At 36.8% G+C, this 13395-nt stretch overlaps 1 protein-coding gene across 21 annotated transcripts in view; it reads right to left on the reverse strand.

Moving 5' to 3' along the window:
- The window catches only part of LOC5569595 (poly(rC)-binding protein 3), a 441652-nt gene that overhangs the window by 170355 nt on the left and 257902 nt on the right, over positions 1 to 13395 (reverse strand). For all 21 annotated transcript variants that reach the window (XM_021842853.1, XM_021842849.1, XM_021842852.1 and 18 more), the window contains one exon: positions 3554 to 3610. In XM_021842853.1, coding sequence (XP_021698545.1) covers positions 3554 to 3610 — 57 coding nt within the window. The remainder of the gene's footprint in view (positions 1 to 3553; positions 3611 to 13395) is intronic.

Consider the following 13395-nt stretch of genomic DNA (forward strand, 5'->3'; position numbering starts at 1 on the left):
ATAACCTTGTTTGTTTATTCAAAGGCTCAAGGGCCATCATGTATAACAAAGCCTAATTCATTAGAAATTTTATTACAATTCCTTACACAGTAGAGATGGGCGGAATAGTCAAATATTGTGAGTGAATCGTTGGCTCACTCACAAGAGTGAATTGACTCCTTTGATCGAAGTATTTTGTTTAAGAAACGAGAAATATAATATTAAAACTAATTTTATGAAGCTACTTAAATTATTCATACATATCTGATATACTTGAGTGCTATATGTCTTTCTCAATATTAATATTCCAGGTAAATATCTAAGCTGACCTTCGAAAAATTTCGGTGCTAGTGAATCGTGACTCTTATGTTTTGTTTTGTTCACTCATTTTCGAGAGTCGTCTCTTTTTGATGATTCGTGAGTGAACCATTCTGCGATCAAACTACACAGAAAGAAAAATCCATGTAAATTTCAGCGTAAAATCGTGCACATAAAGGGAATGCCAGATTTGTAGGAAATTTACTTGACACATCGTGTAAAATCACATCAACATCATGTAAATTTATGCCAATTGTCGCGTAATCGGTTAGAGCCCATGCTAGATTACACGATGTATAGTGGAAACCTACATGATGTTATTGTAATTTTACACGATGTGACGTGTAAATTTGCGACATTTCTGGCATTCCCTTCATGTGCATGATTTTACGCTGAAATTTACATGGATTTTTCTTTCTGTGTATGTGTCTCTAGTAAATTTAGGGTGACTGAATCTGATGCTGCTCTCAGAAGTGAAACACACACAAAGAATAAGTCCAATTATTCCAGCGATTTTATTACCTATGCAATGGTGCCATATACAACATACTGTCAATCGAACATGATAGCCAACAAAATAAGCGTCCACAAGAACATGATTTAACATGCATGGAAATGGAAATGATTTTATGCAAGAAATAATAAAGTTTATTCGTGATTTCACATATAAATATATCTTATTTGAATACTAGAACGAATGTTTTATTATTTTAAAATGAAGAACACCTTTCGAAATGGAATTCAAACAAAACTTACCTTAGCATTATCTGTTTTAATATACAAGATAGTCAACATGACAAAAATTATTGTTGGATTGACGAACATGTCAAACTGAGTGACAACAATCATGATTGTAGAACCAACAAACATTTCGAGTTGAATGCAATAAAAATGTTTGCTAGCTCTGAGATGACAAACAGTTTTTGTTGACCGTACAATCTATTTCTATGCGTGTATGATATGTCAAACTTTTCAGTGATCTTATTCACTTAGCGTGAAGAATAAGATTTAATGTTTCATGTAGGGGTCAAAATCAAACGATTAAATTACAATACATTTTCAAATACCAAAACTTTTCAGCATCGGAAGTATTATGAACTATATTTATAATTGATCTTTAACGCATAAAGTTTGAATTATGCGGTAAATTTAGCATATTACTCACCATACAAGCTGATAAACTTGCATGCAAGTTGACCGAAACCTCAAAAACTAGACGTGCTATGTTGTTTTTGAAAACGGTAATGTATTCAGTAACTCTAAATTAAGAAAAAAAAGCTTAGCTTGAGACAAACAAATGTTCCACAATGTTATGTCTAATGTTGGCATTGTTGAACCGTAAAAACGCGATTTGAACGAGGGTAGAGATTAAAATCTTTTAAGTATAAATGATTAATCATCTTTTCTTGAACATTCAATTGCATAACATTCCGACCTGTAACCACATCAAAAGAACGCATTTCGAAACCAAGTTACTAACCAAACCAGTGGTTACTAACCTTTGTTTTCAAATATAATTTTATTCTGATCTTTCAGTCGATTCCAAATATATAAGATTTCATGTGCTAATCGCATAACTTATTTCAAAGAATGTTGCAAGCAAAACTGCTCGGTTTACATGATTTTACGCTGAAAAATAAATCATAAATAATGCACATGGAATGATCAAGCCGTGGATCCATCCATGTGCAATATTTTTGACAGATTGTTCAGCGTATAATAGTGTAAGCCGAGCAATCTCGTTTGCAATTTCATTTTCAAGATGCAAGAAAGCATGCAATATTGGCAAATATTGGATGCAAGATCATGAAATATTTCATGTCCACGTAAGATTTCAAGCATTTCTGAATGCAATGAGGCAGTTTACATTATTTATCGTTGAATATTCAGTTACAATCCGTCTTAAATGACAATCATAAAAGTTTACGTGCAATGTAAATTTAAGATTTTTTTCTGTGTAGAAATTCAATTTCGAAGAGGAAGGTTCTTAAAAAATAATAATTGATCTGTTATTTTCCGATACCCTATGAAAAAACCGTTGAAAAATAACGGATGGCTGCGATTAATACCAGACAGAACTCTAATCTCCCACCAGGTGATGAGTGTTCCGCAATAAGCTATCGTTTACTTCCCGTTAACCGTATCGATACTTCCATTGTGGTGTACTCTCGCACACTATTAAGGATAAAAAAGAAAAACGACACATCGATCTGTATCGGAAGCATTTCATGGTACACATCAGGGTACTCGCTCAATTTATGTCGGGATCATCATAGAAACTGACACTGTTCAGACGGTGGTAGATAGATTTTGCGTGGCAGAGGTAAGGAATGTGCCTAAGAAAAAATTCCAGAACGTGGGAATCGAGCGATACGGGTGTTTTTCCTGGGATGACATGCCTGTCTGCTGCCATCACTTTGCCATGACGACAGACGCACAGAGGTTCAGATTTAAGAAACCATGGCAAAAAATTGCGCCTTCCTGATATTTTACAAATTATGATCATGACAAGTGTTGTGCAAACATGTCTCTGGGTTGCAGACCCTATTTTGGGCATAGTCCCGATTTTTACAAAATTTCTGTTTTTCATGAGGCTCTCATTTATTTTTTAACGAATGTTTTGGCCAACTTCGTCAAAAGGATTCTTCTGTAGTCGATTATTATTGTAGTTATGAACATGACAAGTTTTGTAGAACTTTTATAGGATTGCAGACGACATTTTGGGCATAGATTCCATTTTTTGTTTTCGTAGAATTTTTTTTACCAAGATACTGTTTCTCATAAATTTACAATACACTAATGGAGATGAATGTTTGACTTTGCTTTTCAAGCAAAAACACGTTTGGAAATGGGATTTATGCCAGCTTCTAAGAACCTGGACCGCTGTGTGACATATCGCCACCGGTGAAGGCAACTTGTAGTTTATCTAACTGTAAACATCTCCATGGGAACTCGGTGATGGTACAAATCCGGGTCCAGGTCGGAGGATGGTTCCTTGGGAGATGATACTGACGGTGGTTTAGGATGAGGAACTTTTTCCGAGAAAAGGAAGTTTTCCAAACAAAACATGATTGCAAGGCAAGAAAAAAACAGAACGAAAACGATACACAACTTGGCAAATAGAATGGGAGATGTCATGGAAGCTCAGCCAGGAGAAAGTGAGATTCCGTGTCGGTTGAGCCCGTTGTACGTGAGTCAGTCGTTGTAGTTGTCGTCGTCGTCGTCGATTCGTGTTGTTGCAAAAAGGAAAACTTACCTCTTCCCTGAATCGTTTGACAATTTCTCCTTTTTTGCCAATTATACTTCCGACTTCCTGCAAGTAGAAAGAAAAAAAAAACGGGAAAACGTGTTAGCGATACGTACGTGGAGGGAAAAACTTGTCGGAGGTCATATAATAGCAGTTAGTAGCACAGATCATGATAATGATCACAACAAATCGCTCCGGCAATTGAATTTGATGGAGCCGCTGAGGTTTTCTTGTCCTGCTACAGTGTCGAAGAGAGTGAGAAAGATGAATTTGATAGAATTCGTGTATGTATTTGGCACGAACATTGCTTGCATGTTGGGTGTGATATGTTGCTCACCGCTTTAGTATAGGTATCACATTAACTTAATTACCTACATGTTGCATGCGACGTTATGCATGATTAATTATTTCGGATGGAGAGAAGTGGGCGTAATGAACGATGTCGGTTCAGATTCAGAAATTGGTTGAATAATGGGTGCGTAATAGAGCCTGACATGGACGACATTGTCAATTCAGAGGTAATTCGAATGTAAAAAGCTGTTTTTAGATGTGCTAAGAATTCTTGCTAAAAAACTTCCATGAACTTCTCTAAAGTTTTTGTGATTTTCTTTCCAAACAATGTAAAATAGTAGTTTACGCAATAAGATGCAGAATGAAGATTTTTACAGCACGAGTCGTACATTTATCAACGAGGCTTTCCGAGCTGGATAATTACGATGAGTGCTGTAAAAATCGAGCTCTGCAACGAGTTGAGTACAAAATTTTTTGAAATTTCGTGGAAGATCACTTGAGGGTATCAGAAATTATATCGGAAAGCATTCACCATTAGTTTACAATTTCTAAAAAATCGTTGTGTAATGGTTCATGATGCGAAAACATTTGCATAATAAGAAAACGTTGCGTAATAAATCATTACAGCACTGGTTTCAGTTGCGTAACGACTATTACCGCACTGTATAATTCAGTGCAGGAAAGTAGGCCGTATCATAACAGATTGGCGGGATGAAAAACAGGCTATTACGATGAGAAATTGCCAAAAAAAAATATAAAGATGACTCCAAAACATCAATAGTCTTCCAAAAGACAAGAAAAAAAACTTTTTTTTCGTAAATTTCTCCAAGTAGGCAGGTACTTCCCATGGAATTTTAGGGCATATCTCTTGGATGTTTCTCCTTTTTACTGACTCGTTCTTAATCCAACACATGACAGACAAACACCATTCTTTGTAGATCATGGAAAGTTCACCAGGAAAGAAGTCCGATGAGGAATTTATGGCGGAATTGAAAATCAAAATAATTACGTCGAGTAATATGCTCATAAATACATAACAGATGAACATTTAGATAAATATTACAATTTCATTTGCTATGCGAGCGGTTCCATTTGAATTCGAATGTCGGTTTACTTTTGGATTTTTTGATTTGGCTGAAATTTGGCATATGCTTTCTTTATACCCAAAAATGCCTATTTGCATCATCGGTTCGCCATTTTTACCCTAGAGTTACTTTTGCGAAGGGCCTAAGAAAAAAAGCCTTAACAATTTTCAAAAAATTAAAACTCAGAAACTATTTGTCTGATCGGTTTGGTGTCTTCCGCAAAGTTTAGCAAAGGATGAAAATCCGTTTTGTATTTCAGTATTCAATTCCTGGAATCGGTTATATTCCTCTCGCAATGTGGTAGTCATGAGCCTTTTCTGAACAGCTTGGCGTTTTCCGTCCTTCCTAATTGTTACACAATCACGCTGACCAGGCATTGCTCGACTGGTTTCATCATCCTCTTAAAATTGCATAACCGCGTGCTTGATATTTTCATCCAGTCCAGTGGTTGCACTCGGACCAATAGTAGAATGCACACCGCTTTCGTTAAGTAATTGTTTTGCTTCCGTTGCCGTGTATGAAGTTGTATCAAATGTGTTTTTAATTGTCTCGGCTGTCCATGATTTAGGCAATACAGTTAAGAGTTGAAATTGTTCTGCCCTTGTCGTCCCTTCACTTGTAAACTTTTCTTTGAGCTGCTCAATTATTTCATAGAATTCGCCGGTTCTATTTTCATCCAATTTAGCTTCCTTATTTAGCGCAAAGATGTTTTGTCTAATGCTGTTGACTAACTCGTGATATTTTTTCGTGACATATTTAGTAGAACTTATTTTTTTGTCTTGTCGAACGGCGCTACGAGTATACTTGATATTGACTCATTGAAAATTTCGATATTCTCTTTTTGGATGTATTCAGGGACGTTGGAATCCGTTGTCTCAATCGATGTTGCTGACGTTGCTTCTAATGTCTCCTTACTAGAAACATTCAAGTTGGAGTTCGTTGATTCTATTGAAGTTACTGACGTTGCTTGCAATGACTCCTGACTAGGAATATTCATATTGGAATCCGTTGACTGTATTGAAGTTGCTAACTGTATTGAAGTTGCTGATGCTTCTATTGTTTCCTCTTCTATGCAAACATCTTCCTCTTCACTACTTGATAAGTCATCACTGCTTGATAATGTTGTTCTTTAGGCCAATTGTAAACGACACCAATCGCAAATTTTAAATTGTTTATTAAGCTGATTTTCATCTGCAAATCCTAGTTCAACTCATATGACAATATTACTTTCCGTGAGATTTCGGTAACTTTTTGAACACTTTTTTGAAAACACATTTACACAACCTTTGTTGATGGTGTTCATTTTATACTTCATTGTTCTAACTGTTCTTCATTGTTGTTTATCACTTGCTTGTGTTTTTGCTGCATCAGCTCTTTTTTTATACCAACATGGGTATTTGAATCAACTATTAGGTACGTTTCTGTCCGACCACAAAAATATATCAACGTGCTGTACTTTAAGAAAACATCAGGTATATTTGTTTGAGACAACTGGGCACGTTACTCCTCTACTCATAAAGCTTTTGTTTCCGAATAGAAATATTTCATTATCTTAAATCGATATAAATGCATTTCACGTATTGATTGCTTTACATTCGTTATTTTGTTATTTTTTAACTTTTAACATTTTGTTCCATATTTTCTTGATAATTACATATCAAAATATCACAATGTTGAATGTTGAAGTTGTGTTTCGTTAAAAAAATAAATAAATCATTTTTACAGGGCACATTTTTTATTTCGCCTCATACCATGAAAAATTACCAAATAAATATTTTTTCAAACATTTTAGTCAAAAATTAACTGCTCTTTCAGACAATGAACAAACTTCTAGGCTTATGAGCCTCGAAAAACATTCGAAAATGACCGAAAATTGAAAATTATATCATAATTTTGTATTAAAATCGCTGTATCTTTAAAACGGCAAAAGTTAGTCTGATTTTCCCGCATACCTTTTTTGTTGTAAATTTTGCGTACTTTCATAAAATCGAATTGAAAAACATTTAAAAAGTTTATTATGACCATTTTCAAAAATTCACCTTATTTAAAAATATCATAACTTTTTTGTCTATGATTTCTCCACCTTGACCCACTGTGCAAAAGAATTCATTTTGTCTTTTTTAATATAAAAAAGAAATAAAAAAAAACTACAGTACAGTACAGTGTATTTTTTTCCAGATAGTCCCAACAATAACCGAAAACTTTGCGGAAGACACCAAACTGATCAGACAAATCGTTTCTAGGTTATAATTTTTTGAAAATTGTTAAGGAATTTTTTCTTAGGCCCTTTTCAAAAGTAAGGCTAGACTCAAAATGGCGAACCGATGATGCAAAAAGGCATTTTTGGGCATAAAGAAAGCATGTGCAAAATTTCATCCAAATCAAAATATATAAAAATGAAATTTGGGAAAAAGTAGTCATTTTCTGTGGAGTAAGTAAGTAACCTTCGCCTTTCCAGTCTAATAGGGGTATTATACGACTAATATAGGGTATGTCAGCTGTATAATAGCTTTATATTAGCACGCACAGCGATTTAAAGTGCTATTTGTTTACTTGGGCAGTCTACTTTCAGATTCTCATAAATAAAATACATGTTTGTTCTAGTATGTAGAAGAAAACTTTTCTCTTTATCTATCCCATCTTACGAATAAACGCATGACATTCTCATTATGTTTATCAGTTTTTTCTGTTATTTGAAAAACTAACACTATAAAATATAAAAGCTTCAAATGATTAATCCTCATGGCTGCAAAAAATAATAATATCCCAAAAAATGTTGTCTTTATAAGCTTCGTTGAATAACTAAACATTTCATGCTGTTGGAATCTTCATTGTGCTGCATTGCTGCATAAATAATTACTTAACAAAAATAGAAATAGCATACAGCATGAGCAGCACTGAACTCGATTATGTGTTGCCGTCTCCGCCAAAGTTGGGAGTTAATTCCTATCCATTTTCATGATTAGCTCATTTTCTAACTGAACTCCAAACAACGATTCTCGACAATACTGACGCTAATCTCCCACCCTTTCTCACTTCACCGGTACAACTTAGAACCCTCGATTCCGAATCAGACGCTGCCGGCTTCGCATTTTCCGCCCACCGGTGCCCCTACTTTCTTCCACCCAGAAGAGATCATCACAGGCAATTAAAATAATAGTTTCATGAAGCCAGTTGTTGATTCATTTATAACATTTCAACGTGTCGCGTTCTACCGTCGTCCGTACAGAATCCGCCTCAAAAGACCTTGCGTTCAGCATCAATACGGCGATGCAGCAGAAGCCAGCCAGCTCATCCAATGGGGAAGGTCGGTGGAGTGATTTACGTTGTCTATTATTAATGGCTCATTACCGGCTCTCTCTGTGCAAGCTACTGTGCACGTCTTTCTTTGCGAATTATTCTGATTCTGCGGAGGTTCTGGCGCGGCCGAGGTTGAAGCGAAGCACTACTCCAAGTCTTCTTGGCCGTATTCTCATCAAAGCCCCGAGCTGAGTAAGCACATGCAACTGAGCCGGCGTTTGTTCTGTTGCCCAATGTGGATGAATCTGATTTTTCGGATGATTGTCGCATCTCCTCCGTCGCAGTTGCGAACGACGCACTAAGGGGTATTTGGTGAATCTAGCTGGTCAAAACTCATTTAAAAAAATATTCATATTTTAAAACAATATTGTCCATGTTACACATAGATAATTGTTGAATAATGCCACATACTCAGTTTTTGTTTATTAAAGTTTTTGTTAGCACTGCAGATATATTAAACATTTAGCATAGTTTTATCTAATGTGAATACCACGAGAACAATAAAATCATGAGCATGAGCGTATATGACCGTACAATTCGTAGTTGCTATTTTGAGATTGACCAGAATATTTAATCGAAGTTGCACAAAGAGTCAATGAATGTGGCTTGGGATTAGCTTACCATTCTCATTGTGCACAAATCGAGAGCTTAAAATTTAAAAGTCAATAACGGCGCCGGCCACGACCATACGATCATCGGGAGAAGAAAAGGAATGTTATATCGGGAGAAGAAAAGGAATGTTGATATACTTATGGGGGCAAACTAATAATTTCTTTAAGTAATATAGGGGAACTTACGTATTGTCGGCCGATTTGTTCTCTTCGTCATGGGGGGTTTTTATCGACCAAAACTTCTGAAATTCGGCAGTAAGATGCACTTATATGGCGAAAGTATTGGTGCATAATTTGAGCCCAATATGTTTTAGAAAACCACCCAAGACGAAGAGAACAAAGCTGCCGAAAATACAACAAGTCACCCTAATTTGTTTACAAATTAGCTCTATCTACGAAAACAAAAATAGTTTGCTTCAAATGTACGTTAAATATATTTTCGCTAGTAGAGGTTATTTACGGCGGCAGTATTCGGCAAGTCATACAAGGTGAATATATCATGATATCGTTCAAGACAACGCCGAGGCATTTTATATGCTTATAAAAGGTGTTGATCTGATTCAACCATCGGTTAACATGGACTTAAATCGGGAAACTTCCAATCAGTTTGTTCAATTAAGAGTAAGATTAGAAGAGCGTAATATCAGAACATCGTTTTTCGTTATTTTTCGTTTGGTAAATCTTTCCCAAAATATAAAACATTGTCAAGTATTGAATTACAGGGCCTGTTCTGAACGATGCAAGAGTGTTTGTACTCTGATAACATGCAAATTTGAAACGATCCATACCGCCAACAGCGTTACAGGGGTGGTGCTGATTCTGGCTGTAATAAAAAGATTGCATTAACGCATTTTTAAGACATTGGGGCAACTTCAACCGATACTCAACAACAGCTTGAGTGCTTACAGCAGCAAAACTAGACGACTTGTATTCAGAACCTGCTTCCCATCACATTTACATTCTCCGCTTCCGAATCCAAGTTGTAAGATTCATCTTCTTTTCGCTCTACTTCAATTATATGAACCGCATTTGTCCTTCCTGAGAATTTCTGAAAATTTGGTCGTTCGTTTTGATTCTATAAGCGTAGTATTCCAATTTTCGCCAGCTATCGACCGTTCTACATGCTAGCTTCGAACGGTAATGAGGACGCATGTTATCCCAGATAACTTCGAAAATACACTGCGGATCCAAAGGAGTACTGAGAAGCTTGTTCAGCCGCTCAATTTCCATTTTGAAACTAAGGAAAATTCCATTTCGGTTCTGTTTCCGTTCATATATCTTCTGGCGATTCCCTTGGTTCTTATTCGGATTGTCGTACATATCTCGGATTCTTTCCTCAAATTGTTCCCTATTGAGAAACTTGTCCGCATAGCAAAGATACGAATCATACGCTTCACCACATAGAATGGTATGTATTCTCTGCATGCGTCGGTGATCCTATCCATTCTTGCTAGACGCCGCACCTTTAACCGAAAATCTTCAAGCGATCTGCTTCGTGCATCCCCACTAAAACTAACGTGCCATTCTGCGATAAGCATCCAGAATCTCAGCTTCACTAATTCGTCTGAAGTTACCTTTCAGTTCGCGTTGTCTCCTGGTAAACCTCCACTCGTCTTCTGAAAATTTCTCTGAGCTGAACTCCAACTGAATTCTAGGTTCTCTAGCAACACTTCGTCTCGATCATGACTCCAATGCCGCTCTGCATCCTCACTGGACCAATGCTGATCGTAGCTCCTCCGTACGTCTCGCTGATGTCTCCAAGGTCCGTTTGATTGATACCTCTCGAATGGATGTCCGACCTGCTCATCTCTAAAGGCATTTCTAGTTTACTGACCTCGGTAGGCATCCCTGTTCTGAGCCACCTCTGTTCTTCGTGTCACCGCCTCCCTCCACGGTCCTCGAACTTCGCTGTACTATCTCTCGCTGAATCTGACTCGTTCTGTTCAAAGAAAATCTTTCGTTCCTTCGCTCCAAATACTTATTGCAGAACCTGTCATAGTCCGTCCATCGCAGCGTCTGTTATAGCCAGAGTGGTAATTATCCACGCTATTAATGTTTTTCAGTGACCAACACATTGTTTCAATCCATCTGCAGCACTATCAAGAATATCGTACTGATTAATTGCCGTTTTCTAGCTTAATTTAAAGCTAAACTTAATCCATCAGTAATATCCATAATCCATCGCCATCAATGCACTCGTGATGGAGTAGAAATCATAATGTTGATGTGATATTGAATGATCTGAATTGTATCGCAGTCGGCCTGTACAAATCAGCAAATTTCAAGCGTTGATAGTGACAGCGAGCAACTCTGGTCATAGCTTTGCATTTGCAAATTTGCATTCTCCATATCGCTATTATTGTCACCATCTTTAGCCCCTTTCGATTCGTTCAACAAAATTTCCAATTTCCGTTGCAATCTTTAATTTGTACCTCCAACGCCTTCTCTATCTCTCTCGATAGCATTATCTTATGCCCCTTCCTGATTCCCGTTCTACTTTGCGTCATTTTTGATGGATTTATCCTTACCTTCAAAGTTAAACGGATCTGGCTGTTGCGCTAGCCCTTTTCGTCGCTCAAATTTACTCAACTCGGTTCGAATATCCTTCAGCAGTTATTTCTGCATTCGTTCCGATTTATCATCCTTGGTCATTATCCTGTAGACGCTGTAAACCTGTCCTGTAAACTCTTGATCGATCGTGAACGACGATTCATAAACCCTTCCTTCTTTAACATCTTCTTTAAATAAGTACCTCAGCATCCGATATTTCGCCTCAACGTCATTTTTCATCCCCTCAATTTTCCCTCTTATCGTAAGCTCGTTCTACCTCATCATTGATCAAATGATCCGCAAATGGGAGCCTAACAGCCATTCCGATAACCGTAAATTCAATTCAAATATAATAAGAAATAAGAAAAAGATTGAATTCAACGCATAAACTATCACAAAAACCTTACAAATGAATTATTATATTACACTATCCTTATTCAATATTTAACAAAGCTCAATATCCTCCAAAAAGTATCTTAATTGAAAAATCCTCAAAACCCTCAGAGAATCTCCACAAAATTTAAAATCCAGTCGAAATCATTCTCCAAAAATATTAGGACTTTGAACCTAATACTATGCACAATTAGCACATAAATTTTGCACAAAAATTAATTCTGCATCAAAGATTACATAAATTTACAAATAATTCCGAAAACCTTAGTTGGGCGCCAATTTATGGATCATTTGATCAACGATGAGGTAGGTTACGAGTTCACGATAAGAGGGAAAATTGAGGAGACGAAAAACAACGTTGAGGCGAAATATCGGATGCTGAGGTACTTATTTAATTTACGTATTTTGGACATATTCGTGATAAGAAAATCCCTTAGTTGATGTGGCGTAATTTATGAACGACCACTGCATTAATATTACCCATTTCAAAAACGTACATGGTGTCAAATGTGCATTTTATTGTAAATCTATATAAATAAAAATGGAATGGTGTTTGTATGTCACGAAATGGCTTACGAACGGGTCAGCGGTTTTGGATGATTTTTTCTCCATTTTGTTCGTCAAGGGTTCCGACGTGTTTGTGTGTATAAAAGTTGCAGGATATTCACCGGGAAAATCGGAATAACGAGAGTGAACGGAACTGTCATTTTGTATGGGACGATTCGTAGTGGTTTTCAACAGCCTACTTGATGGCAAGACGAAGTTTGCCGGGACCACTAGTGTATAAATAAATTACAACATCAATATTGAGAAATAAAACAGACGATGTCACACAGACCGTAGTCAGTTTTATGAGTTTGATATGATTTCAGTTTTCGGTAACGATGATTCGTTTTAAGTGTGATACATAAAAAAGCGTACAATTTTCTCGAAATACTTTTGGCCAGCCAGTTTACCTAAATACCCCTTAGTGCAACGACGGGGATGATGATGGTGGTGGTGCCCTTTTCGGAGATTTTGATTCCTCAAAGGTGTGATGCGCACAAAGAGCGTCTACATTTCAATTTTAACTTTTCATGGTGCTAGCTAGCTGGCAGACGACATTTCGGATGATAGTGTGCTCTGCGCTGGTTGATTTGCATGAGCAATTTGAGGGATGTATGACTCGAGACTGGGCCATGTGACACCGAAGATGACGAGTACGAGTACGACTCCTGTCGAGTGGTGTTCACGTATGAAAGTTTTCGTTGATCTTTGTTATTAGACTTTTTGAGTGGATTTTATGCCACCACAAAATGAGTGATAGTTGAAGCTGAGGTTTTCTTGTTTTCTCTTTTCTCTGCGGAATGTTGACATTTGCAATAGAAACGATGAACTTTGTTTGGATAAGGTTGAACAGTTTTTTGAAATAGAGTTTGTGCTACGTGCAAGACTATTATCAAAAGGGCTGCCTTGTTCAAATTGGGAAAGAGTTCATATGACTAATAAGTTCAACTGTTTCTGCTCATTTAGTCAACTCATCAGACTTTCTCGCTTTGAAACATTTGTGATTATATAAAGAAATCACCAGTGCGCAATAAAACAGTACTCCTCACTGCTTATGTTCGCATGGTAGATTATA

Source organism: Aedes aegypti, chromosome 2, assembly GCF_002204515.2.
Source record: "Aedes aegypti strain LVP_AGWG chromosome 2, AaegL5.0 Primary Assembly, whole genome shotgun sequence".
NCBI lineage: Eukaryota > Metazoa > Arthropoda > Insecta > Diptera > Culicidae > Aedes > Aedes aegypti.